The sequence below is a fragment of the Triticum aestivum genome, chromosome 7D, assembly GCF_018294505.1.
Source record: "Triticum aestivum cultivar Chinese Spring chromosome 7D, IWGSC CS RefSeq v2.1, whole genome shotgun sequence".
NCBI classification, from domain to species: domain Eukaryota; kingdom Viridiplantae; phylum Streptophyta; class Magnoliopsida; order Poales; family Poaceae; genus Triticum; species Triticum aestivum.
The window spans coordinates 479,623,484-479,648,609 of NC_057814.1; the positions used below are offsets into that span (position 1 = coordinate 479,623,484).

Consider the following 25,126-nt stretch of genomic DNA (forward strand, 5'->3'; position numbering starts at 1 on the left):
TAATATAAAAGTGTTTAGTAAAGCCCATAAACATCCAAAACAGATAATATAATAGCATGAATACTTCATAAATTATAGATACGTTGGAGACGTATCAGCATGCTCATTTTGTGCGTCACTGTTTGGCTGAAAATGGGGGACTCTGATGGAATCAAATAAACTCTTTGTTGTGTTATGCTTGGAATCTTGTGAAATTTATGATTTTACTTGTTGCTCTAAGAACCCTAAAAAACACCTTCCCTACCTATGTGAGTTTAGTGATAATGAAATCGTATCTTCTTATGAAAAGGGTGTTTATAGTTACTATGATATCAAACAAATTAAAGAATTTGTTGCTTTTAAGGGTGATCTTGAAGTTGCTTCTTTGATTGAAAAGTATGATATTACTCTCTACAAATCTAAAAATTCCGACATACTTAAATATTGTTATGAAAACTATGCTCATAATGCCTATGTTAAGGAATTTATTGAGAGAATGACCGTTGCTTTGGAAGAAAATAATGATATGCATGAATCTATAGATAATTATGATTCCGATGATTTGATTGAAATATCCCTTGATGAACATGATGCTTGCTATTCTTATGGCCATGGTGCCAATATTTATGGAGATGAATTTGCTATAGTTCCTTATGTTAAACATGAGATTATTGCTATTGCACCCATACTTAATAGTTCCTTGAATAAAAGCATGATTGCAATGACGTTATTATAAATTATATTAATGTCAGTTGTGTTAATGATATGCAAAACCCTAAGCTTGGGGATGCTAGTTTTGCTATGTCTAGATTGATAATAATGTTTACAATTGTTGGAAATATGCCCTAGAGGCAATAATAAATGGTTATTATTATATTTCCTTGTTCATGATAATTGTCTATTGTTCATGCTATAATTGTGTTATCCGGAAATCGTAATACATGTGTGAATACATAGACCACAACGTGTCCCTAGTAAGCCTCTAGTTTACTAGCTCGTTGATCAACAGATAGTCATGGTTTCCTGACTATGGACATTGGATGTCATTGATAACGGGATCACATCATTAGGAGAATGATGTGATGGACAAGACCCAATCCTAAGCATAGCACAAAAGATCGTGTAGTTCATTTGCTAGAGCTTTTCCAATGTCAAGTATCATTTCCTTAGACCATGAGATCGTGCAACTCCCGGATACCGTAGGAGTGCTTTTGGTGTACCAAACATCACAACGTAACTGGGTGACTATAAAGGTGCACTACGGGTATCTCCAAAAGTGTCTGTTGAGTTGGCACGGATCGAGACTGGGATTTGTCACTCCGTATGACGGAGAGGTATCTCTAGGCCCACTCAGTAATGCATCATCATAATGAGCTCAATGTGACTAAGGAGTTAGCCACGGGATCATGCATTACGGTACGAGTAAAGTGACTTGCCGGTAACGAGATTGAACAAGGTATTGGGATACCGACGATCGAATCTCAGGCAAGTAACGTACCGATTGACAAAGGGAATTGTATACGGGATTGATTGAATCCTCGACATCGTGGTTCATCCGATGAGATCATCGTGGAACATGTGGGAGCCAACATGGGTATCCAGATCCCGCTGTTGGTTATTGACCGGAGAGGTGTCTCGGTCATGTCTGCATGTCTCCCGAACCCGTAGGGTCTACACACTTAAGGTTCGGTGACGCTAGGGTTGTAGAGATATTAGTATGCGGAAACCCGAAAGTTGTTCGGAGTCTCGGATGAGATCCCGGACGTCACGAGGAGTTCCGGAATGGTCCGGAGGTGAAGAATTATATATAGGAAGTCCAGTTTCGGCCACCGAGAAAGTTTCGGGGGTTATCGGTATTGTACCGGGACCACCGGAAGGGTCCCGGGGGTCCACCGGGTGGGGCCACCTATCCCGGAGGGCCCCATGGGCTGAAGTGGGAAGGGAACCAGCCCTTAGTGGGCTGGGGCGCCCCCCTTGGGACTCCCCTTGCGCCTAGGGTTGGAAACCCTAGGGATGGGGGGCGCCCCACTTGCCTTGGGGGGCAAGCCACCCCCTTGGCCGCCGCCCCCCTCAGATGGGATCTCTAGGGTGGCCGGCGCCCCCCCCCAGGACCCCTATAAATAGTGGGGGGAGGGAGGGCAGCAACACAACAGCCCCTTGCGCCTCCCTCTCCCCCTGCAACACCTCTCCCTCCCGCTTGCGCTTGGCGAAGCCCTGCTGGGATCCCCGCTACTTCCACCACCACGCCGTCGTGCTACTGGATCTCCATCAACCTCTCCTTCCCCCTTGCTGGATCAAGAAGGAGCAGACGTCGCTGCTCCGTACGTGTGTTGAACGCGGAGGTGCCGTCCGTTCGGCACTCGGTCATCGGTGATTTGGATCACGACGACTACGACTCCATCAACCCCGTTCACTTGAACGCTTCCGCTCGCGATCTACAAGGGTATGTAGATGCACTCCTTCCCTCTCGTTGCTAGTATACTCCATAGATGGATCTTGGTGATGCGTAAAAAAATTTAAAATTCTGCAACGATCCCCAACAGTGGCATCATGAGCCAGGCCTATGCGTAGTTACTATGCACGAGTAGAACACAAAGCAGTTGTGGGCGTAGATGTTGTCAATTTTTCTTGCCACTACTAGTCTTATCTTGTTTCGGCGGTATTGTGGGATGAAGCGGCCCGGACCGACCTTACACGTACGCTTACGTGAGACAGGTTCCACCGACTGACATGCACTAGTTGCATAAGGTGGCTAGCGGGTGTCTGTCTCTCCCACTTTAGTCAGAACAGATTCGATGAAAAGGGTCCTTATGAAGGGTAAATAGAAATTGGCATATCACGTTGTGGTTTTACGTAGGTAAGAAACGTTCTTGCTAGAAACCTATAGAAGCCACGTAAAAACTTGCAACAACAATTAGAGGACGTCTAACTTGTTTTTGCAGCATGTGCCTTGTGATGTGATATGGCCAAAAGGATGTGATGAATGAGATATATGTGATGTATGAGATTGATCATATTCTTGTAATAGGAATCACGACTTGCATGTCGATGAGTATGACAACCGGCAGGAGCCATAGGAGTTGTCTTTATTTTTTGTATGACCTGCGTGTCATTGAATAACGCCATGTAAATTACTTTACTTTATTGCTAAACGCGTTAGCCATAGAAGTAGAAGTAATCGTTGGCGTGACAACTTCATGAAGACACGATGATGGAGATCATGATGATGGAGATCATGGTGTCATGCCGGTGACGAAGATGATCATGGCGCCCCGAAGATGGAGATCAAAGGAGCAAAATGATATTGGCCATATCATGTCACTATTTGATTACATGTGATGTTTATCATGTTTTGCATCTTATTTGCTTAGAACGACGGTAGTAAGTAAGATGATCCCTTATAATAATTTCAAGAAAGTGTTCCCCCTAACTGTGCACCGTTGCGAAGGTTCGTTGTTTCGAAGCACCACATGATGATCGGGTGTGATAGATTCTAACGTTCGCATACAACGGGTGTTGACGAGCCTAGCATGTATAGACATGGCCTCGGAACACATGCAATACACTTAGGTTGACTTGACGAGCCTAGCATGTACAGACATGGCCTCGGAACACGAAAGACCGAAAGGTCGAGCATGAGTCGTATAGAAGATACAATCAACATGGAGATGTTCACCGATCTTGACTAGTTCGTCTCACGTGATGATCGGACACGGCCTAGTTAACTCGGATCATGTTTCACTTAGATGACTAGAGGGATGTCTATCTGAGTGGGAGTTCATTGAATAATTTGATTAGATGAACTTAATTATCATGAACTTAGTCTAAAATCTTTACAATATGTCTTGTAGATCAAATGGCCCACGCTAATTTTGCCCTCAACTTCAACGCGTTCCTAGAGAAAACCAAGCTGAAAGATGATGGCAGCAACTATACGGACTCGGTCCGGAACCTGAGGATCATCCTCATAGCTGCCAAGAAAGATTATGTCATAGAAGCACCGCTAGGTGAAGCACCAATCCCAGAGAACCAAGACGTTATGAACGCTTGGCAATCACGTGCTGATGATTACTCCCTCGTTCAGTGCGGCATGCTTTGCAGCTTAGAACCGGGTCTCCAAAAGTGTTTTGAGAAACATGGAGCATATGAGATGTTCGAAGAGCTGAAAATGGTTTTCCAAGCTCATGCCCGGGTCGAGAGATATGAAGTCTCCGACAAGTTCTTCAGTTGTAAAATGGAGGAAAATAGTTCTATCAGTGAGCACATACTTAGAATGTCTGGGTTACACAACCGCTTGTCTCAGCTGGGAGTTAATCTCCCGGATGACGCGGTCATTGACAGAATCCTTCAGTTGCTTCCACCAAGCTACAAGAGCTTTGTGATGAACTTCAATATGCAGGGGATGGAAAAGACCATTCCTGAGGTATATTCAATGCTGAAATCAGCGGAGGTGGAGATCAAAAAGGAACATCAAGTGTTGATGGTGAATAAAACCACTAAGTTCAAGAAAGGCAAGGGTAAGAAGAACTTCAAGAAGGACGGCAAGGGAGTTGCCGCGCCCGGTAAGCCAGTTGCCGGGAAGAAGCCAAGGAATGGACCCAAGCCTGAGACAGAGTGCTTTTATTGCAAGGGAAGTGGTCACTGGAAGCGGAATTGCCCCAAATACTTAGCGGACAAGGAGGCCGGCAACACCAAAGGTATATGTGATATACATGTAATTGATGTGTACCTTACCAGTACTCGTAGTAGCTCCTGGGTATTTGATACCGGTGCGGTTGCTCATATTTGTAACTCAAAACAGGAGATGCGGAATAAGCGGAGACTGGCGAAGGACGAGGTGACGATGCGCGTCGGGAATGGTTCCAAGGTCGATGTGATCGCCGTCGGCACGCTGCCTCTACATTTACCTACGGGATTAGTTTTAAACATCAATAATTGTTATTTAGTGCCAGCTTTGAGCATGAACATTGTATCTGGATCTCGTTTAATGCGAGATGGCTACTCATTTAAATCCGAGAATAATGGTTGTTCTATTTATATGAGAGATATGTTTTATGGTCATGCCCCGCTGGTCAATGGTTTATTCGTGATGAATCTCGAATGTGATGTTACACATATTCATAGTGTGAATACCAAAAGATGTAAAGTTGATAATGATAGTCCCACATACTTGTGGCACTGCCGCCTTGGTCACATTGGTGTCAAGCGCATGAAGAAGCTCCATGCAGATGGACTTTTGGAGTCTCTTGATTACGAATCATTTGACACGTGCGAACCATGCCTCATGGGTAAGATGACCAAGACTCCGTTCTCCGAAACAATGGAGCGAGCAACCAACTTATTGGAAATCATACATACCGATGTGTGCGGTCCAATGAGTGTTGAGGCTCGCGGAGGATATCGTTATGTTCTCACTCTCACTGATGACTTAAGTAGATATGGGTATGTCTACCTAATGAAACACAAGTCTGAAACCTTTGAAAAGTTCAAGGAATTTCAGAGTGAGGTTGAGAATCAACATGACAGGAAAATAAAGTTCTTACGATCAGATCGTGGTGGAGAATATTTAAGTCACGAATTTGGTACGCACTTAAGGAAATGTGGAATCGTTTCACAACTCACGCCGCCTGGAACACCTCAGCGAAACGGTGTGTCCGAACGTCGTAATCGCACTCTATTGGATATGGTGCGATCTATGATGTCTCTTACCGATCTACCGCTCTCATTTTGGGGCTATGCTTTAGAGACTGCCGCATTCACTTTAAATAGGTCTCCGTCGAAATCCGTTGAGACGACACCTTATGAATTATGGTTTGGGAAGAAACCTAAGCTGTCGTTTCTAAAAGTTTGGGGATGCGATGCTTATGTCAAGAAACTTCAACCTGAAAAGCTCGAACCCAAGTCGGAAAAATGCGTCTTCATAGGATACCCTAAGGAAACCATTGGGTATACCTTCTACCTCAGATCCGAAGGCAAGATCTTTGTTGCCAAGAACGGGTCCTTTCTGGAGAAAGAGTTTCTCTCGAAAGAATTAAGTGGGAGGAAAGTGGAACTTGATGAGGTGATAGTCACCCCTTCCGAACCGGAAAGTAGCGCAGCGCGGGAAGATGTTCCTGTGGTGCCTACACCGACTGGGGAGGAAGTTAATGATGATGATCATGAAGCTTCGGATCAAGTTACTGCTGAACTTCGTAGGTCCACAAGGACACATTCCGCACCAGAGTGGTACGGCAACCCTGTCCTGGAAATCATGTTGTTAGACAACGGTGAACCTTCGAACTATGAAGAAGCGATGGCGGGCCCGGATTCCGACAAATGGCTAGAAGCCATGAAATCCGAGATAGGATCCATGTATGAAAATGAAGTATGGACTTTGACTGACTTGCCCGATGATCGGCGAGCCATAGAAAATAAATGGATCTTTAAGAAGAAGACAGACGCGGATGGTAACGTGACCATCTATAAGGCTCGACTTGTCGCTAAGGGTTATCGACAAGTTCAAGGGGTTGACTACGATGAGACTTTCTCGCCCATAGCGAAGCTGAAGTCCGTCCGAATCATGTTAGCAATTGCCGCATTCTATGATTATGAGATATGGCAAATGGACGTCAAAACGGCATTCCTTAACGGCTTTCTTAAGGAAGAATTGTATATGATGCAGCCGGAAGGTTTTGTCGATCCTGAGAATGCTAACAAGGTATGCAAGCTCCACCGCTCCATCTATGGGCTGGTGCAAGCATCTCGGAGTTGGAACATTCGATTTGATGAGATGATCAAAGCGTTTGGGTTTACACAGACTTATGGAGAAGCCTGTGTTTACAAGAAAGTGAGTGGGAGCTCTGTAGCATTTCTCTTATTATATGTGGATGACATACTATTGATGGGAAATGATATAGAATTCTTGGAAAGTATAAAGGCCTATTTGAATAAGTGTTTTTCAATGAAGGACCTTGGAGAAGCTGCTTATATATTAGGCATCAAGATCTATAGAGATAGATCAAGATGCCTCATTGGTCTTTCACATAGTACGTACCTTGACAAGATATTGAAGAAGTTCAATATGGATCATTCCAAGAAGGGGTTCTTGCCTGTATTGTAAGGTGTGCAATTGAGCACGGCTCAATGCCCGACCACGGCAGAAGATAGAGAAAAGATGAGTGTCATCCCCTATGCCTCGGCCATAGGGTCTATTATGTATGCCATGCTGTGTACCAGACCTGATGTAAACCTTGCCGTAAGTTTGGTAGGAAGGTACCAAAGTAATCCCGACATGGAACACTGGACAGCGGTCAAGAATATCCTGAAGTACCTGAAGAGGACTAAGGATATGTTTCTCGTTTATGGAGGTGACGAAGAGCTCGTCGTAAAGGGTTACGTCGACGCTAGCTTCGACACAGATCTGGATGACTCGAAGTCACAAACCGGATACGTGTATATTTTGAATGGAGGGGCAGTAAGCTGGTGCAGTTGCAAGCAAAGCGTCGTGACGGGATCTACATGTGAAGCGGAGTACATGGCAGCCTCAGAGGCAGCGCAAGAAGCAATCTGGATGAAGGAGTTCATTACCAACCTAGGGGTGATTCCCAATGCGTCGGGCCCGATGACTCTCTTCTGTGACAACACTGGAGCTATTGCCCTTGCCAAGGAGCCCAGGTTTCACAGGAAGACCAGGCATATCAAGCGTCGCTTCAACTCCATTCGTGAAAGTGTTCAAAATGGAGACATAGATATTTGTAAAGTACATACGGACCTGAATGTAGCAGATCCGTTGACTAAACCTCTCCCTAGAGCAAAACATGATCAACACTAGAACTCTATGGGTGTTCGATTCATCACAATGTAACTAGATTATTGACTCTAGTGCAAGTGGGAGACTGTTGGAAATATGCCCTAGAGGCAATAATAAATGGTTATTATTATATTTCCTTGTTCATGCTATAATTGTGTTATCCGGAAATCGTAATACATGTGTGAATACATAGACCACAACGTGTCCCTAGTAAGCCTCTAGTTGACTAGCTCGTTGATCAACAGATAGTCATGGTTTCCTGACTATGGACATTGGATGTCATTGATAACAGGATCACATTATTAGGAGAATGATGTGATGGACAAGACCCAATCCTAAGCATAGCACAAAAGATCGTGTAGTTCGTTTGCTAGAGCTTTTCCAATGTCAAGTATCATTTCCTTAGACCATGAGATCGTGCAACTCCCGGATACCGTAGGAGTGCTTTGGGTGTACCAAACGTCACAACGTAACTGGGTGACTATAAAGGTGCACTACGGGTATCTCCGAAAGTGTCTGTTGAGTTGGCACGGATCGAGACTGGGATTTGTCACTCCGTATGACAGAGAGGTATCTCTGGGCCCACTCGGTAATGCATCATCATAATGAGCTCAATGTGACTAAGGAGTTAGCCACGGGATCATGCATTACGGTACGAGTAAAGTGACTTGCCGGTAACGAGATTGAACAAGGTATAGGGATACCGACGATCGAATCTCGGGCAAGTAACGTACCGATTGACAAAGGGAATTGTATACGGGATTGATTGAATCCTCGACATCGTGATTCATCTGATGAGATCATCGTGGAACATGTGGGAGCCAACATGGGTATCCAGATCCCGCTGTTGGTTATTGACCGGAGAGGCATCTCGGTCATGTCTGCATGTCTCCCGAACCCGTAGGGTCTACACACTTAAGGTTCGGTGACGCTAGGGTTGTAGAGATATTAGTATGCGGAAACCCGAAAGTTGTTCGGAGTCCCGGATGAGATCCCGGACGTCACGAGGAGTTCCGGAATGGTCCGGAGGTGAAGAATTATATATAGGAAGTCCAGTTTTGGCCACCGGGAAAGTTTCGGGGGTTATCGGTATTGTACCGGGACCACCGGAAGGGTCCCGGGGGTCCACCGGGTGGGGCCACCTATCCCGGAGGGCCCCGTGGTCTGAAGTGGGAAGGGAACCAGCCCTTAGTTGGCTGGGGCGCCCCCCTTGGGCCTCCCCCTGCGCCTAGGGTTGGAAACCCTAGGGGTGGGGGCGCCCCACTTGCCTTGGGGGGCAAGCCACCCCCTTGGCCGGCGCCCCCCTCAGATGGGATCTCCAGGGTGGCCGGCGCCCCCCCCCCCAGGACCCCTATAAATAGTGGGGGTAGGGAGGGCAGCAACACAACAGCCCCTGGCGCCTCCCTCTCCCCCTGCAACACCTCTCCCTCCCGCTTGCGCTTGGCGAAGCCCTGCTGGGATCCCCGCTACTTCCACCACCACGCCGTCGTGCTGCTGGATCTCCATCAACCTCTCCTTCCCCCTTGCTGGATCAAGAAGGAGGAGACGTCGCTGCTCTGTACGTGTGTTGAACGCAGAGGTGCCGTCCGTTCGGCACTCGGTCATCGGTGATTTGGATCACGACGAGTATGACTCCATCAACCCCGTTCACTTGAACGCTTCCGCTCGCGATCTACAAGGGTATGTAGATGCACTCCTTCCCTCTCGTTGCTAGTATACTCCATAGATGGATCTTGGTGATGCGTAAAAAAATTTAAAATTCTGCAACGATCCCCAACAACAATAATATTGAAAGTGGGTTTGGAGAGGTCATGACTTTAGCTAATGTTAATCCCACTATTTTGGAAGAGTGTCAACTTCGCATGCATGTGGATCGTGTTGAGAATATGTTATGTGATAGCTATATTGTTGAATTTTCTTATGATCCTACATGTAATTATTATGAGAGAGGAAAATATGGTTGTAGAAATTTTCATGTTACTAAATTACCTCTCGTCATGTTGAAAATATGGTTGTAGAAAATATGCTCATAATGCCTATGTTAAGAAATTTTCATGCTACATGAAATCTGGGCTGCCCCACGCTTCCTGTTCATATTAGCTTCCTTCATGGTGGCATCAGGGTCTTTTATCTTTCTCATAATACTTATTCTCACGATCATCATGGCCGCCATTGTCAGCCGATCCATGTACACTCCCACGGCCTGATCGTCCTTGAATACCTAAGCCAACGGGGGGTGGACACCGTCTCTACACTCCTTATACATCTATCCCAGGTGACCACATACAAATCACTAGACCAGCAACCTTTCATACTTCACCCGAAGAATTTGGCGGGTTTTTTCTTGACAAGAGAGGCTACATTCTTAAGGGGTTGGTTGACCTCGGACTTGACCCGAACATTGTAAAAGTTTGCCTCAAAATCTTGTGACTTTGTTTCGGCGTAGATGAATTCACCCACCGTTCCTGCAAGAGATTTGAGCAGAGGGATCGGAAGAAAGCATTCGGAAGATCATGTGAATCTGAATCCATATATCCAAGGTATCGACCGAGCTCCATGGGTGCATCAGTGATCACGACTGTTTCCTCCGATTCACATGATTTTGGTTCGCCACTTTAGGTACAGGCAAGGTCGTGGCACTGGCTTGATGCAATAGTCAGTGCCACGAAGGTGGAAACAATCAACCACATCCTCCTCACATGCGTCTTTGCGAGAACCTTGTGGCTATGGATTTGGAGTGCCCTGGGTGAGCCTAATCAAACTCTGGTGGCAGGCGAGCAGCTGGTGGAGTGGTGCTCCACGCGGGTTGCGGCGCAATGCTCACCTAGAGATCTAAAGGCGATCATCTCACTATGCTTATGGGAACTTTGAAAACATCGCAACGCCAGAGTATTCAACGACGAAACACCATCACTTCAGCTTGCCTTGTGGAACATTGACAGCAAAGGGCGGACATGGAAATCTGCGGGTCTACTCAAGGGTGACCTTGAGTTTTTCTTTAGTGGTCTAAGTAGGCGGGCCAGCGGCGAGTAATCCCTTACTATGCATGCAGCTACCTGGTGACGGCTAGTGAGAGCCTTGTAAAATCAGTTGTAAACCTTGTGGAGGGATTCATCACCCTATTCTTCTATAATATATGATATGCATACTCGTGCATATTCTAGAAAACAGGTCTTTGCACTGGTTTGCAGTTTGTCAACGGCTTGGCTCCCTCCTGGTGCTTACTAGGTGGAGGGGCTCATGGCTCGTGCGGAAACTTAATCTTCAACGCGCATTGATGTCATTGATAAGGGCGGCTACAAGCGTCTTTCGCCTTCCTGAAGGCATTATTGACAAGTGCTTCCTTTATAGACTGTGTCCGTTCGGTTTTGTGATGCCACGTGAGGCTATTAGCATGGCTGGACCCCTTCCGTTGGTTCGACGAGGTGGTCATAGACGATTCAGAGCGAAAGCTTAGTCTTCGACGAGAGTCAATGCCGGTGGTGAAGACATTAGCGAGCCTCGTATGTCATGCTTGAAGGCGTCTTCGAAGAATCCCTCCACTTCTCTCGAGGTGGTGGCATGGCCATGCTGGTGATGGTGCTTTCGTTCGACGTCACCGGCTTATTTGTTATTCCCTTCGGTCCTTTTGTATTCCGCATATAAAATTGTGAAGTCAAACTTTGTAGAGTATGACCATATTTATACGAAGAAATATATCAACATCTATAATACTGAAGTTATACAATATAAAAATTATATTCATGTCGCATCTAATGATATTTGATTTCGTATTGTTGTGAATTTCTATATTTTCTGTATAAATTCAGACAAATCTTATGCGCGGAGTAAACAGAAGGGCATTGCTACGCTTCGGCCGACGGAGCTTTTTAAAAGATCCGCCGGCTCGCGAGCCATCGGATCAGGTGGATTGAGCGACCGAGCGTCACTTTCTATCATTGCAAAAGAGGCCGTGTTGCAGGAAATTTCTATAGCACATGTCATGTTACAAAAAAAATCTGCAACACGGGTCATGTTGCAGTTTTTTTTTTGCAACACATGTCTTGTTACAATTCTTTTTTGCAACAGAGGTCTTGTTATAAATTTTTTTACAACAGAGATCTCATTGCAATTTATTTTTTCTTCAACACATGCCTTGTTGCATTTTTTTTGTAACATAGAGCTTGCTGCAGAAATTATTGTAGCGGACAGTGAGCAGCGAGGAACGGTAAGAAAAATATGAAACCACTCGGGCAGGACACGCGTCGCACGGACGAGCCGACCCTTGGTTGAAGCCAAGCGTTTACCTAAACAGAATTGGAGGGATTATTTTCTTGTTCTCTCTCTCTCTCTTTCCTAATTCGGCTTTCGGCCTAGTTTTCCTCTCAGTGTAACTCTGTTTTTTTTTCTTCTTTTGCCCGCCAATATGAAATAGCAGGAACACCCTATTTGCATCGTAAGAAAAGAATCAGCATGTTTCTTTTTGACGTGAGAATCAGCATGTTTGGTCGTACTTAATAAGTTTCTAACCGAATCCGCAGCATGAATAATGAGACGACTCCGTGGTCTACTCTGTTCACACGGGTGCTGCTGTACCAACCGGACGATTTGATTGCTCAAGTATCCCCTATTCCTATTGGTCAGAGTCAAAACTAGGTCCCACAGCGCTCAGATAAATCTACTCCCTCCGTTCCTAAATATTTGTCTTTCTAGAGATTTCAACAAATGACTACATACGAAGCAAAATGAGTGAATCTACACTTCAAAATATGTCTATATACATCCGTATGTGGTAATCCATTTGAACTCTAAAAAGACAAATAATTTAAGAACGGAGGGCTAGTCCCCAGCCATCTATTTGGGAGTTGACCATGACTTTGGTTTGTACAGAGTTGCTAGCTGGAGATGGATGGGTGAAGTCCAACTCGTCAAAGTAGGGTACGTGTAGAGCGCGATACCATGCAAGTATTTGAAACAGCAGTGAGCACTGCATCATCTGCGACAAGGGAAAAGTGTTGGAATATGTACTAGTAATTGTTACTAATGCCTCCAGGTGCCAAATTGTTACTGCCTGATGTGATGTGATTCGGTGGTGAATGCCAAATTACCTTCCATGTATAGCAAGAGTATGAATCTGGACATAACCACCCGAATCAATCTGTAATTCCCTGTAATGGCGCCTAGTGGCGTGCAATCGGCGTACATCCCATATATGCGTGCGACCCCAAGACCAAAGGAGCCAGTTAGTTTCATCTACTCTCCATTCTTTCCACAAAGATCATTGCACGAAACAAGCCATGGCCTCGTCTCGGAGCTTGGCGCTGGCCCTCCTCTTCAGCCTCCTCTCCTGCTATGCATCCGTCCCTTCCCTAGCTTCCTCCGACGGCTTCCTCCAATGCCTCTCGGCGGCCATACCCAAGCAGCTGTTATACACGCAGAGCTCGCCTTCGTTCACCTCGGTCCTGGTGTCCTCCATCCGGAACCCCAAGTTCTCCACGCCTGGCACGGTGAGGCCGCTCTGCATAGTCACGCCGACCAACGCCTCCCACGTCCAGGCCGCCGTCGTCTGCGGCCGTCGGAACGACGTGCGCGTCCGCGTGCGCAGCGGCGGGCACGACTACGAGGGCCTCTCGTACCGGTCCGCGCGCCCCGAGGTGTTCGCGGTGGTCGACCTGGCGAACCTCCGCTCCGTGCGCGTTGACCAGAAGGCGGCCACCGCGTGGGTGGACTCCGGCGCGACGCTCGGGGAGCTCTACTACGCCATCTCGAAGGCGAGCAGGCTGCTGGCTTTCCCGGCCGGCCTGTGCCCGACGATCGGCGTGGGCGGCCATTTCAGCGGCGGCGGGTTCGGCATGCTGCTGCGCAAGTACGGCGTCGCCATCGACAACGTCCTGGACGCCACGCTTGTTGACGCCAATGGGAAGCTCCTGGACAAGCAGGCCATGGGGACGGACGTGTTCTGGGCCATCCGCGGTGGCGGCGGCGAGAGCTTCGGCATCGTGCTCTCGTGGAAGGTGAAGCTCGTTCCCGTCCCGCCGGCAGTGACAATGTTCAGCGTCACAAAGTCCGTCGACGAGGGCGCCGTAGACATCCTCACCAGATGGCAAGAGGTCGCCCCAGCTCTCCCCGAAGATCTTTTCATCAGGGTGCTCGCGCAGAAGCAGGTGGCCAACTTCGAGTCCATGTACCTGGGGACGCCCGACACGCTGCTGCCGCTGATGCGCAGCCGCTTCCCGGAGCTCGGCCTGAACCGGACGCACTGCAAGGAGATGACCTGGATCCAGTCTGTGCCGTACATCTACCTGGGCAGCGCCGCCACCGTGGAGGACATCCTGAACCGGACCACCGCCACGAGGTCCTTCAGCAAGGCCACGTCCGACTACGTCCGTCGGGCCATCCCCAAGGACGTGTGGGTGAAGATTTTCGCCTGGCTCGCCAAGCCGGACGCCGGGCTGATGATCATGGACCCTTACGGCGGGAAGATCGGCAGCCTGCCGGATTCGGCGACGCCGTTCCCGCACCGAGGTGGGGTGCTGTACAACATCCAGTACATGAATTTCTGGTCGGCCGCCACGGACGGATCGGCTCAGATGAGGTGGCTCAGAGATTTCTACGCGTTCATGGGGCCGTACGTGAGCAGCAACCCCAGGGAGGCGTATGTGAACTATAGGGACCTTGACCTTGGCCAGAATGTGGTTGTGGGGAACGTCACCAGCTACCTGGCCGGTAAGGTATGGGGTGAGAAGTACTTCAAGGGTAACTTCCGGAGGCTCGCGGTGGCCAAGGGCAAGGTGGATCCTAACAACTACTTCAGGAACGAGCAGAGCATCCCACCACTTTTGACGACGAAGTAACGATAAATATGTCATGCGGTCAAGCTATATGCGTGAAAGGAGTGCGTTTATCGCATACTCTCTCTTTATATAGTGATCTAAACGCTATATTTCTTACAGAGGGAGTACTTTGGCACGGGGAGTTTTTTTCTTTTTCTTGCGAGAATTAGTAGGGAAAGTTCGACAAAAGTTTCAATACTATTCAAATTTGGATCAAAATGCTCTCACCAGAATAATTTGACTGAGATGCAAATATTTGGTGCCTGTTCATGTGACCGAAGTTGACAACCATTGGCCAATAGGTGAAACTCTATTGCTCATAGCCTTGCTACATTTTTTAACAGAGTAATTCCTTCAACTAATAGGTCTATATTTTTTCATCTCTTTAGCATTAGGCTCTTTAGGGATAAGTGTAAGGTGAGCAAAATTCATTCCATAAATATCCAAGGTACCACTTTCATAATATCTTAGCAAGGCCATAAAATCTTGACTAATAACATCCCAAAACTGTTGGTAAAAGAAGGACAAGCCATCACGCCCAGGTGCACCACTATGGGGGCCCATAATAGCATTTTTAATTTCTTCCTTAGAAAAGGGTTTTTCGATCAAAATCGCTATAATAACGGTTATTATTTTGAACAGCTCGAAATGGTGAGTGCTGAAGTTTCTCTAAGAGTGCACTCGGCATCCTCAAGTAAGATACATGCAAGCTGATACTCCCTCTGTACGAAAAAGCTTGTCCCTCAAATGGATGTTTCTAGCACCAAGTTAGTGTTAGATACGTCCATTTGAGGAACAAGTTTTTTTGGACGGAGGGAGTATATGTTAGCACTGGCGGAGCTATGTCTATTGCTGCAGGGGGCATGGTCCCCCAACCCATAAACTTTTTTCTCAATAAAGTCTATTTTGGATGCAAAAATTCAGAAAAATGCAGTTTTTGGTCCCTCCAGAAAATTATATTTCGTCATTTGCCCCCTCAGCTCTTCCTCACTAGCTTGGCCACTGTGTGTTAGTCTATGAACAAAACATGTCGGGCGTGCGCTACAGCTGGGTTCCATTGTTCCTACGTAGACTTGGGCCTGGTAGTTGGCGACCATGCGTGTTGCGCCGCTCGTTGTGGTGGTGGATCCTATTCTCCGCACGGTCGGAAGATAGCGACCAAACAAGCACCCCCGCACACAGTAATGGACCGGCCCGTTCATCTGTTTACGCATTTTTTTTTTCAGTTTTCTTCCAGGTTGTTTGTTTCTTATATTTTCCTTTTTCTTATTAGTTTTTACATTTAAATTTTGTGAAATATCTTTTGAATTCAAGAACCTTTCATATTTGTGAACATTTTTACCTAACAACTTTTAAAAGTTTCAAGTATAATATTTAAAGCTAGGAACATTTTTTTCAAATTCGTGATATTTTTTAAAAATGGATTATTTTTTGAAATCCAGGAACGTTTTTTAAAATTTGAAAAAAATTTAGTTCGCAAACATTTTTTAAAATTCATAAAAGATTTTTTAATCATATATTTTTTTAAATTCACGAGCCTTTTTATTTCATGGATATATTTTTTAATTTGCAATTATTTTTTCAAATTAACTAATTTTAGAATTCAGAAACATTTTTTTTGTTTTTGAAATTCACGGACAATGTTTGACTTCTGATTTTGTTTTGTATTTGAGATTTTCTAAAATAAAATTGAAAACATTTTATGAAATTTGTGAGCATAAATTTAAAATTTTGAACATTTTATGATGGAATTTTTTATTAATGAATATTTTTGAAATCACGAACATTTTAATTATCTAAACATTGTTTAAAAGATTGATAATAGTTTAATAAAAACAACCGAAATAGATAGACTGCCCAAAAAACTAACCAAAGAAAATAAATTAACAACGCTATATACGTACCGCACCGTGTTAATCCTAGCTATCTAGGGATGGGCGGCCTACACCGATAAGAAATGGGAGAGAGCACCTATGCGTTTGCTGACTTTGCATCGCGCATGTGGTCTAATAGGGTTGCAAACGATGCAGGGGAAGTTTTATGTCCATTTTATATGGCGGTTGAGCTGGGACTTCAAGACAGAAATGTCATCAAATAGGGTTGCAAATGAAGCAGGAAGTTTTATGGCCATTTTATATGGTGGTTGAGCAGGGACTTCAAGACAGAAATATCGTCGAATAGGGTTGCATACGAAGCAGGGGAAGCTTTGTGGCCATTTTGTATGGCGCTTCAGCGGGGACCTCGATACAGAAATTTGATAGATGTAGATAGAACACAGGTGATCGAGCCAGGCCGGACTATTTTTGGGCTGAAAATGGAAGCCGGAGCACGGCTCGAATTCAGGCCAGAGCCCATCCCAGAACTCAAGCCTGGCCCGTCCCAACCTAGTATTTTTGGGCCGGTCTCGGGTCGGGTCGTCAGGTAGGCTGCCCATGCCTAGGTATAGTAGGTGATGCTTTCGCCCGGTGCTTTCGTTCAAGAGCTCCTATTTGCCGCATTCTGCGGCAAAAGGATGACCCCTCGCACAGGACGCGCCCGACCGGGCGAGCCCATTGGGGCTGAACAGGAGCTGGCGGTCAAACGGGAAAATGCACAAAAAATCAATGGCGTGCGCGAGGTGGTATTCCAACCATGGCTCTCCTGTTAGTGCACTAACTATGCTAGCCAGTACAGCCACAGAGTTTTGTTGACGAATACATAGCCTGATGTGTAAAGAACTATGAGCAGCGGCGTAAATGGAATATTACTTAAGAAATTGCAACCAAAAGTTCAAATTTCCATCACCTTTTGGAAATTAAGGAATTTCGACAAATGCGAACAATTTCAAAATTTTGAAACATCTTATGAAACTGCAAAAGAAATATTAAAATTCCCGAACATTTTTTGAATTTGTACAAAAAACTTTAAAAATGTACATCTTTTGAAATTCGAATTTTTTTTCTAAAAACGCTAGAAAATTAAATTTTGAGAAGATTGTTAGAAACACAAATAATTTTAAAAATTCAAGAACATTCTCCTAAAACACGAACAGTTTTTGAAATTGGTGATTTTTTAAAAACTAGAACAATTTTTGAAATCCGGAACATTTCTTTAAAAGCAAACTTTTTTGAATTGGTGAACAAAAATTTGAAACGGGAACAAATTTTGAAATCCAGAACAAAATTTTGAAACTCGGTGCAGTTTGACTATCCCAAACAATTTTGGAAATACGAACACTTTTTGCATATATCAAAAAATGTAAATGGAATCATTTTTCTAAAACTTCAAAAAAAATCTAAAACACGAACATATTTTCTAAAGCGCGAACAATTTTTTGAAACTTTGAACTTTTTTGATAAATTGTGAACATTTTTAAAACAATGAACAAGTTTCTGAAACACAAACATATTTTCTAAAGCGTGAACAATTTTTGAAACTTTGAACATTTTTTGAAAAATTCCAAACATTTTTTAGAACATGAATAATTTTTGAACTCTTGAAAAAATGGAGATTTTGCGGACAATTTTTGAAGCACGAATTTTTTTTCTAAATTTGTGAACAAGTTTTATTTTATAATGGAAACAATTTTTCAAATTCTGAACATTTATTGAAAAGTACAAAAAATTGAAAATCCTGGATATTTTGCGGATTTATGAACAAAACAATAAAACATAACGATTTAAAAAAATTGAAGAAAATAATTGAAATGGATAATTAAAAAGAAAGCAAAGTGAAAAAATCGAAATAGAAACAAAAGAAAAATAAACAGAAAAGTGAAAAAGGAGAGGAAGAAAAGGAAAAAAAAAGGAAAACGAAAAAAACAGAACAAGAAAAAACACCAGATCAGGAACCTTGTAGAATTTTCCCAAAACCAGAAAAAACCGGCTGGGGACCTCTAGAAGGTTGCCAAAACCGGGGACGTTGAAACACTTAAACGGGCTGGCCCAGCTAGAACAATCCCTCGATCTCCCTGTGCGAAACCTGGACAGTTTGCCACAATGAGCGGCGAATTGGAAATCCCCTTCCGTTCACCCCCGCATTGCCGACCAAAAGCAGAAGAGTTAACCCGAATGTTCGGGAGTTATCGATTCCGAAGTAAGGACGCCGATAAGGCGCTGACGTTCGGTCTGTGAGGCTCCCAGACCGAACGAATCGTTCGTACGGGAGGGTAGATTGCTCTGAACGAATTCGTTCGGGAGGAGAGGACCCCAGCGCGAACGCCCCACGCCCCCACTTGTCGACCCTACAGTCCGGTAGCTAAAAAAAGCCCAACATTTTTTTGCTGTGGCAGATTAAAGCCCAGATTTTGCACTGCTACCAAACAAAAATGTCATCAACTCTAAAAGCAAAAAGAAAAATAGTCATGCCAATTTCCATCATCGAAACAAAAAATTTGCCACGGAAGATTCATAGTAAAAAACGCCATGCTATTTTTAATTAAATTTCCATAGATTGTATGCACAATTTGAACACAAAATTATGTGTGAGGAATTTGCCATGGTGTGGTAGTATAAATTGCAATGTTTAAAAAATACAATGGCACTAAAGAATAAAATTTGCATCATGAAAATTAAAGAAAAAGAAGGGGATTTACTATGGTCCACGATCTCAAAACATAAATTTACCATGGATTAAAAAAAATTATCGCACTACCTATAATGAAATGTTTACACATGGCAAATTTAGTAAGTTTTTCTTCAAAAAAAGATGGCAAAATTAGGAGACTTTTTCAATAAAACAAATGGCAACTTTTGAAAAAATGCAACAGATACATGGATTGTTGAAAAAAGATGGCAAAAAACCCATGAAAAATAATTTAGGAAATCCAGAGTAGACAACCAAAAAGTTGATGTGCTATATAGTGAATGAAATAAAATTTTGCCATGGGGGAAAAAGAAAATTTTGCCATGGCAATGAAAGTTAAATATTTTCCATGGCGATATAGGTAAATTTGCCATAGTAAAAATAAAAAAGTTAAATTTGCCATCGAAATAAAAGTTAAGAGTTGCCATGGTGATTTAGCTAAAATTTGACATGTCAATTAAGGTAATTTTGCCATGGCAAAAATAAAAAATTTAATTTTACTATATACCTAAAGACACAAAATAATGTGGATTGAAAAATGCCATGGCAAATAAAAAGTAAAATTTGACATGAGCAACAGTAAAAGTAAAAAAAGTTGCCATGTATGTAAAAAAAGTAAATTGCCATGTATCTAAAGGGTAAGTTGCCATGGCAAAACAAAAAAGGTTAATTTGGCATTGGCAAAAGAAAGGGTAAAATTGGCATGGCAAAAACAGGGTAAATTTGCCATGGCTATAAAATTAAATTTGCCATGTTGCAAAAAAGAAATAATTTCACCATGCCATTGTTACAAAAATTTGCCATGGTCCATGCACTAAAGATGTCATGATGCACAAAATAAAAATTGCCATGACAATGAACTCTATTTGCATCGTCTCATAAAATTGTAATTGACATGGCAAAACATTCTTGGATGGACTTTGTCAAGGACACAACGAACCATGGCAATAAATGATTTTAGTTGCCGTGGCAAAAAACACATCTATAAAAAAATCTTTTAGTTGCCATGGCAAGTTTGCCATGTTTTTGAATATCTTAGGCTGCTATGTTTTTGTACATCTTAAGTTGCCATGGCAAGTTTGCCATGTTTTTGAACATCTTAAAAATAAAAAAATTGACATGTTTGCCATGTTTGTAAACATCTTAAGTTTGCCATGGCAAGTTTGCCATGTTTTTGAACATCTTAAAATAAAGAATTCTGACATGTTTGCCATGGCAATTTTGCCATTTTTCCCATGGTCTATGAACTAAACTTTTCCGTGATCTATGAACTAAATTTGCCATGGTTATTTGCCAAAGAATTGTCTTTATCTTGGCAATAAAAGTAAATATTCCATGGTAAAAACAAAAAAGTTTCAATTGCCATGGCCAAAAAAATTGTTTGCCATGGTATGCTTGATGTAGTCAATGATTGTAGGCTTCGTTTCTTCTTCATTTGCATGGCCATGTGCAATGAACCAACCAGCCAAAACATCACACTACTGAACCAAAACAGAGATTGTCTCGAACGATCGATTAGATTTGATTGAATCAACATGAAAGCAACATCGGATGAGGTGGATTAGCAACAATTATGAATGTCCGATATGCTTGGCACTTTGTTCTACACTTCTACTACTTGTACTGAATGGCAGTGCAAAAACACAACTGAAACAAAGCATGGCAGAAACTGAAACAACAGTGATGGAGTGGATCGATCAATCAAACTTGCGGCTTGAACAATTATCGCATTGATGAGATGGATGGATGCATCTTGTACCTCGATGAAGTGCCAAAAATGGAGGGGTCGACGGCTGACGACGCCATTGATGCACTTGGAGCAGAAGCGAGAACGACTGCCACCCCTGCTCGACATCCTCCATAGCCGTCGGCTCCCCTCAGCGACCGTGCGCGACAACGGGAGCACCCAGCCTTCGCCCCCATCAGTAGATGCTCCCTCCCTCGTGTGTCGCGGCAGCCTCCATAGCTACCGGTAGATGCAGCCCTCGCGCATCCTCACCGCCGCACTCGCACGACCCGGCAAAGCAACGCCGCGGACGGGTCCCCGCCGACCGAGTTGCCTGGGCCTGGCAAGCGCCAGGATGTGGTGGCCGACACGACTGGGACCGCCATGCTGCTCACACTCCGGGACGCGGCCCCCGCGCGCGCGTGATGCCGGAATGCACCTGGTCGTGCATCCCGCGCGGGACGAGCTCCAACTCGTAGGAACAGTTTCTGCCGGCCGCCACCTCCTCCCCGCGGGCCGCAACCTCGCCGCCGCACTTGCTGTCGCCTCCTCCCCGCGGGCCGCAACTTCGCCGCCGCACTCGCTGTCGCCTCCTCCCGCGGGCCGCAACTTCGTCGCCGCACTCGCTGTCGCCTGCTCCCACGGGCCGCATCCTCGCCGTCGCCTCCTCTCGCAGGGCCGCAGCGTGGTGCCCGGCGGACGTCGCCGTCCCGCACCCTCGCCACAGCACTCGCGCGCCACACGCCAGTGGGTGAGGCAGAGCTCGCTGGGGAAAGGATAAGGTAGGGGAGTAAAAATTCGTTCGCGTCAATTCGCTCTCAACCCGAACGAGTCTCCTGTGATGACGTGGCAATGGGAGAGCATCAAGATTTGTGCAACGGGTACGAGCCCGTTCGGCTCCATGTCCAGAAAATCCGAATGTTCGGGAGTTATCGATTCCGAAGTAAAATTGTCGCTTTTGTTGACCTGTATGATTATCTTTTTTTTATATAGAAAAAACCTGAACGAGTATCTTCGGAAACCTTTGTGGCGCGTGAGGTGACTTATACAGGAGGGAGCAGTACAAGAGAAACACAACTTGCAATCTTGCCGCAAAACCAGTCAGCGCAACAGTTCTTCGTTTACTTCCGAGCCGGATGACCTCTAGATGCCTATCTGGAGAAAAAGAAAAGGATGCGGTGCCCGGACAACGGACTAATCAAACACGGGTCACCAAGGCCAGCAAAATTCCATGCAAGCAACCCATCGATCGACAACGACGGCCACCCAGAAAGAGTTGACCATGACTTCTCCACCACAGCACTGATGAACGCGCACGTTTCCGAAAGTCGTACTAATTCGTGTTCACGCAGCACGGCTGCATGGGTTACCTGTCTACTCAAGAAACGTAAGGTTTTGCGGTTTGACTACTTATCAGGTACCGTACCTCGTTTTTCTTTTAATATCAGTCGAATTCTTTCTTCCTACAATGACAACGCATTAGTACTATGTAGAGCACGCAGAGTGCACGCATGCATTTGCGGCCACACAACCATGAGTAGGGATGATCTAGCTGCATACAGTGCAGGCTTAGAGCATCTCTAGCATGCCCCTTAGAACGGCACGACCCATAAAATTCCAGCGACTATACAGATTTGGTCTCTTTTTCTGGGTCAGACCACATCCTATGTAGTCGGGTCAGTCCGTAATTTTTTTAAGTGACCCGAAACCCCCGCCCCCCTCCCCCGCGCAGTATAACTAAGGGTTCACGGCCGATATACGGGGCCGAACCCTATCCCCGCACCGCCGCAATCCCTCCTCTCCTCTCTTGATTTCTCGCCACCGGCGACTCCAATCGGCCGCCCAACTCTACCATGTGGCGCGAGATGTGGTCCTCGGGCCGCGGCGACGACAATGGCGACGACCCCGAGCGGAAGTGGTGCTTCAAAGCCGACGCCGCGAGGAAACAGAGCGCCCGGAGGTACCTCAACCAGGGCCTTGAGTCGCCGCCGTCGCTCCTCCGCCGCGAGACGAAGGAGTACGACCGCGGGTAGGCGCTGCGGCTCCTCCGGCGCGGGCGGCTCCTCTGCCGGTGCATCGAGCTCCCGTACGACGCGCACGCCGGTGAGAAGACAGCCGGAGGAGCTCCCGCCGCTCCGCACGGTGAAGAGGGAGCCGAAGCCGGAGTGGCGGGGCAGTGGCGTCGTCGAGCTAAAGGATTTCCTCCCCCGGTGAAGGCGGACGCCTTCGAGGCCGCCATCCTCACGTGCAGTGCGCGGGAGGAGGAGGAGGCGGAGTATCGCCGTCAACGGGAAGCCAACCTCGACAAAGTCCTCCTCGAGCAGGGCCTCGCGGAGGCGCAGGGCTTTCGAGGACAACTTGGCAGCATGGTATCGCGAAGCCAAGGCGCATGACGACATGTACATCGACCTCCTCCCCGACGGCGAGGACAAGGACTGAGCTCCGCCGCCGCCGCTGTGTCACCGCCGCACCCGGATGGCTCCGGTGAGCCAAATTTTGGCATTAGGGTTAGGGTGGTCGTTGCTCCTCCGATCTAGTATGTAAAAAATCGACTATGTGTGACTTTTGTATGATGATCAAGTAACCACTACTAGGGAAAACCTTATACACAGAACCTTAGCATTAGCGCTAGATAAAATGAGGCGCTACTGCTACTTAGCAGTAGCGCGTGTCCGAAGCAGGCGCTACTGCTATAGACATAACAGTAGTGTGGCAAGGACAAAGAGCGCTGCTACTAAAATTGCCCCACAGTTGCCGCCAGGCTAAGTGTAGTAGTAGCGCTTCCCCCTGAAACGCGCTACTGCTAGATAGTTTAGCAGTAGCGCTTTCCCCTAACACGCGCTACTGCTAAACCCATCATATCTTCTCCATCGTCCGCCCCTCACTCTCCCCCTCTCCACTCCCACTCTCACTCCCCACACACCCAGTCGTCCGCCGCCGCCGATGTTCGGCCCTCCCCGACCACCGACGTCGCCCGCCGCCGCCCACGCTCCTGCTCCTCCTTCACCGAGGTAGTTCCTCATCCCTCCTCCTCCCACCTCCCTCTCCTGATCCCTCCCTCTCCCTCCTCACTCCCGCCTCCTCCCTCCCACCTCCCTCCCCACCTCGTCCGTCCTTTCCTACCTGCCTCATCCGTCCTCCTCCTCCCTGCCTAATCCGTTTGCCTCCTCCCTTCCACCCTCACTCACCCCTCCCTTCGTTCCTACTCCCTCCACTTCCCTCTGTTTTTGAAATTTTAAGAATATAAATTTTTAGGTATTAAATTTAGTAATAGAAGTAAGAAAATTTAGGGTAGAACTAGGGTAATAGAATTTTAGTAAGTGTTTAATAGAAATAGTTTATTTAGTAAGTGGTTAATAGAACTAGTTTATTTAGTAAGTGCTTAATAGAACTAGTTTATTTAGTAAGTGGTTAATAGAACTAGTTTATTTAGTAAGTGCTTAATAGAACTAGTTTATTTAGTAAGTGCTTAATAGAACTAGTTCAGAGAGAGAGGCCTATATTGGCAAATTTAGTTATGTTGGGATTACATATAAGATATTTTGAAATGTTTTTGTTCATATTTTCAACCATTGAAATGCAATGACCATCAAGTTTGAATGCTCATATGATGTAGATATAAACATGTATATCTAGTGTTGCTCAAATAGGATATGTGCTTGCCCAAGTTGCCATGTTTCCGGGGAACACCTCCGAGTGGCCTATGTTTTGCCGGAGTGTTGATTAATTTCTGTTCCGGCAAATTTCAGGCGCTCGATATGTCCTTTTTTAGCAAAGGTCATGCCGGATTCCGTGAATTTTGGCATGGCTTGTGCTATAATATAGGAAATATTGAGTGCGTTGGAAATGTCAGAAAGAGCATTTAGCGCCATTTTGGGTTGACTTTAAGTCGACAGACCGATAGTCAACCTGTGATGAATAATAATGATCTAATTTAGTTTTTGTAGTACATATATTGAATTTTACAAGTTTAATCTTTGAATTTTGAACATAGGAAATGTCCGACGATGATGATAGGCTCCCGGAGTGCGACTGGTGCGGCGACGACCAGGGTCTGTGCGACAAGCCTCACCTGGTTGAAGGTCGACGCTTCAGTCTTAAGCTCCACGAGACCTTCGATGTTAAAACGGTACGCAACGACGACAAGTGTTTTTTCGTAATTAAGCACGACTTCTGCTTCTTCAATGTGTAATTTCTGTCTTTTACAATTCGACTAGCTTATCCCATGCCATGCAAGACGCTATGGATTGGAGAAGC

At 45.6% G+C, this 25,126-nt stretch overlaps 1 protein-coding gene across 1 annotated transcript; it reads left to right on the top strand.

The window, feature by feature from the left end:
• The first annotated feature begins 13,005 nt into the window (after positions 1-13,005).
• LOC123168236 (berberine bridge enzyme-like Cyn d 4) lies at positions 13,006-14,717 on the top strand. Its single transcript, XM_044586108.1, has one exon. The coding sequence runs from the start codon at positions 13,045-13,047 to the stop codon at positions 14,599-14,601; it is 1,557 nt and encodes a 518-aa protein (XP_044442043.1). The 5' UTR covers positions 13,006-13,044; the 3' UTR covers positions 14,602-14,717.
• Positions 14,718-25,126: the final 10,409 nt, after the last annotated feature.

Bases quoted from the DNA above. Each gene is read 5' to 3' on its own strand.
- LOC123168236 (XM_044586108.1), top strand. From the start codon at position 13,045: ATGGCCTCGTCTCGGAGCTTGGCGCTGGCCCTCCTCTTCAGCCTCCTC.